At 42.0% G+C, this 2,671-nt stretch overlaps 1 protein-coding gene across 1 annotated transcript; it reads left to right on the top strand.

Moving 5' to 3' along the window:
* The first annotated feature begins 801 nt into the window (after positions 1–801).
* LOC103974019 (uncharacterized) lies at positions 802–1,662 on the top strand. Its single transcript, XM_009388738.3, has one exon. The coding sequence runs from the start codon at positions 863–865 to the stop codon at positions 1,517–1,519; it is 657 nt and encodes a 218-aa protein (XP_009387013.1). The 5' UTR covers positions 802–862; the 3' UTR covers positions 1,520–1,662.
* Positions 1,663–2,671: the final 1,009 nt, after the last annotated feature.

Here is a 2,671-nt window from a genome sequence, read left to right as displayed (position 1 = left end):
ATTTAGAATCAATTATCACTTAGCTACATTGTAAGCATGCAGTAGATATTTTTGGGCCTTGTTTGTACATCCCACATGCTCTTTGTTGTCCTTATCATTTAGTTTACTGCCAACTATTAGTCCAACTTCAAGCTCCAAGAATCTTCATGCACATTTCGGAAGTCAACCATCTTCATTGGCAGCCATTTGAAGAACTTGATTTCTGTATTGACCAAACCAGTCCACAACTTGCTCAAATGGTCACTAAAAGCACTTTAAAGTAATGATTTAAGCTGATCTCCTGAAGTTTGCCGTACGATCTTGACCCATATTAAATTATAAAACAACAAAATAATAACATAACATATAATTTTCCAGTATAAATTTTGGATGGAGCTCACATTTGGACACTCTTAAAGCTGTTTTACTGAGTTTTTGGGGATACTAAGACCTTTGAACTTATTATACATAATTGAAACTTGATCCCATTGTTTTAGCATCAATAATATTCTAAATAATTGGATTAAAATTTAGGTATAGGTCTGAAGCTCCACTTGAGTAGTGAGGCATGCACAAGTTGAACTTTTAATAAAGCAGGAAGCAAACCTAACAAAAAAAGGTGAGCTTGTCTGCAAATGCCACTGTGATCCACATCATCCTGTTGGAATGTTGTGTACAATGTCAAAGGTCCACAAATAGATTATAAAGTTCATTTTTATATTTTCTAATATATTTTAAAGATTAGAATATTTCTTCCTCCATTTAAAAGCCCACCCACAGCCAGCAAGCAAAGCAAGTCGAAGTTCACAAGAAGAAGAAGAAGAAGAAGAAGAAGAATAAGAAGAAGAAGAAGAGGTGGAGGAGGAAAAGAATACAGAAAGAGATGAAGCTGGTGTGGTGTCCTGAGGCCGCCTCCAAGGCCTTCGTCGACGCCGTGAAGGCCCTCGCAGACTGCGATCTTGAGGACGTCAGCGTAGCCGAGCTCGTCTCTGCCCTGACGGGAGGTTGGAAAGCTCAGTTGATCGTGGAGGCATGGGCCCACGACGCCAGCGCTGCCATCGGCATCGCCCTCCGAGCTGCCGTGGGGCATGCGCGAGGCCGCCACGTGTGCGTCGTCCCTGACAAGCAGTCCGCGACGAAGTACGTCGACGCCATGCGGCGAGCGGGAGCCCCGGTGGAGTCGGAGTCGGTGATGACAGGGGAGGCGGAGGAGGTGATGAGGGAGCTGGAGGGGTTGGACCTGATGGTGGTGGATTGCCGGCGGAGGGACGCTGGGAGGATACTGAGGGCAGCGAGGCCGGGGCCGAGGGGGATGGTCGTCGTGTGCAAGGGATCGGGGCGACGGCAGGACGGCGGGGCCGCCGGGGTGTTTGGGGCGGGGACGAGGGTGGTGAGGTCGACGTACCTGGCGATAGGGACCGGCGTGGAGGTGGTTCACGTCGGCGTCGGGAAGGGGCCGAGCTTGGGACGCGGCAGAGCCCGGTGGATCAGGCACGTTGATCGTTGCACCAAGGAGGAGCACGTGTTCCGGCGGAGGTGATGGTCAAGTTTTGGCGACTTTTTTTTTTTTGTTTGTTTATGTTCACTCTTTCAGTATACGTGTAACACATAAATTTGTTATTCACAAGCTAGTAAAAGTATCATATTTATCCACATGACGCTTCATAATGATGGCACTGTCAATATGCACAACTATTATATTACAACAATAATAATAAAATTATAAATTTTAACTATTTGAGATGATTATATAGATCTCTTGTTATCATTCAAAATGTATATAAAATTATTTGGTTAAAATATATATTCATGAGATTTGTATATTGATTGTTTAATGTAATCCTTCGTTTTTTTTCATTTGGACTGGGATCCACGTTGCTAGTATTTTTCTCTTTATACTAGAAACTTATTTTTTTATTTATTAAAATTTTATTTAAAGAAAGTTGGGATATATGCTAATGCCTCTTCCCCTCCCTTGTAAAAAAATCGATGGTTATAATTTAATATAAGAAATTTTCTAAATGTGACAAAGAAACATATTAATTATAATATAATTTATATATACTGATGGATTATTTACATCAAATTAAAAAAATATTATTATGGATTTTGAAGAAAGTTATGCACTAGTGAAACGTATACACTAATAAACTATGAAATGTAATCATAGAGTATGTATGAGATGGTAAACTTAATTACTATTTATACTGTTGAATGATCAAACCACTTGATATGTGTTTATGATTTAATCTACGTTTGAGTGATGTAGGATACTTCAATCAGGATCAAACAATTAAAGCAGGAAAATCATGTTGCGTCGGAAGAACATGTCAGAAGATTGGACGTCGGACTAGTGGATCGGTCGACGTATCGATAGAAGGCTTCGAGCGGTGGATTCGGGCATCGGGCCAAGAAGAGCAGAGATTGTGCCAAGGATATTGGAGTTGCGGAGTCAACTGGCCGATTGGGCAATAGGCCGCAAGAGAGGACGATGTGCCAAAGAATCGGACGAAGCGTCGAGGGACCAATGACATGCCGGACAACTTGATTAATTGCTTAAGATTAGTTGTCTCGATCGAAGTTTTGTTTTAAGTGTGCAGGATTAACTACGATAGCTTGAAGACATAAAGCAAGTCTACCGGAGTCAAGTTCGATGGGTGTTCGAGAGTCTGCCGAAAGTCTGAAGAATCGT

Source organism: Musa acuminata, chromosome BXJ1-2 (genome assembly GCF_036884655.1).
Source record: "Musa acuminata AAA Group cultivar baxijiao chromosome BXJ1-2, Cavendish_Baxijiao_AAA, whole genome shotgun sequence".
NCBI lineage: Eukaryota > Viridiplantae > Streptophyta > Magnoliopsida > Zingiberales > Musaceae > Musa > Musa acuminata.
This window is presented reverse-complemented; position numbering and strand designations above follow the sequence as displayed.

Coding starts and splice junctions, on each gene's coding strand:
- LOC103974019 (XM_009388738.3), top strand. CDS start 863: ATGAAGCTGGTGTGGTGTCCTGAGGCCGCCTCCAAGGCCTTCGTCGAC.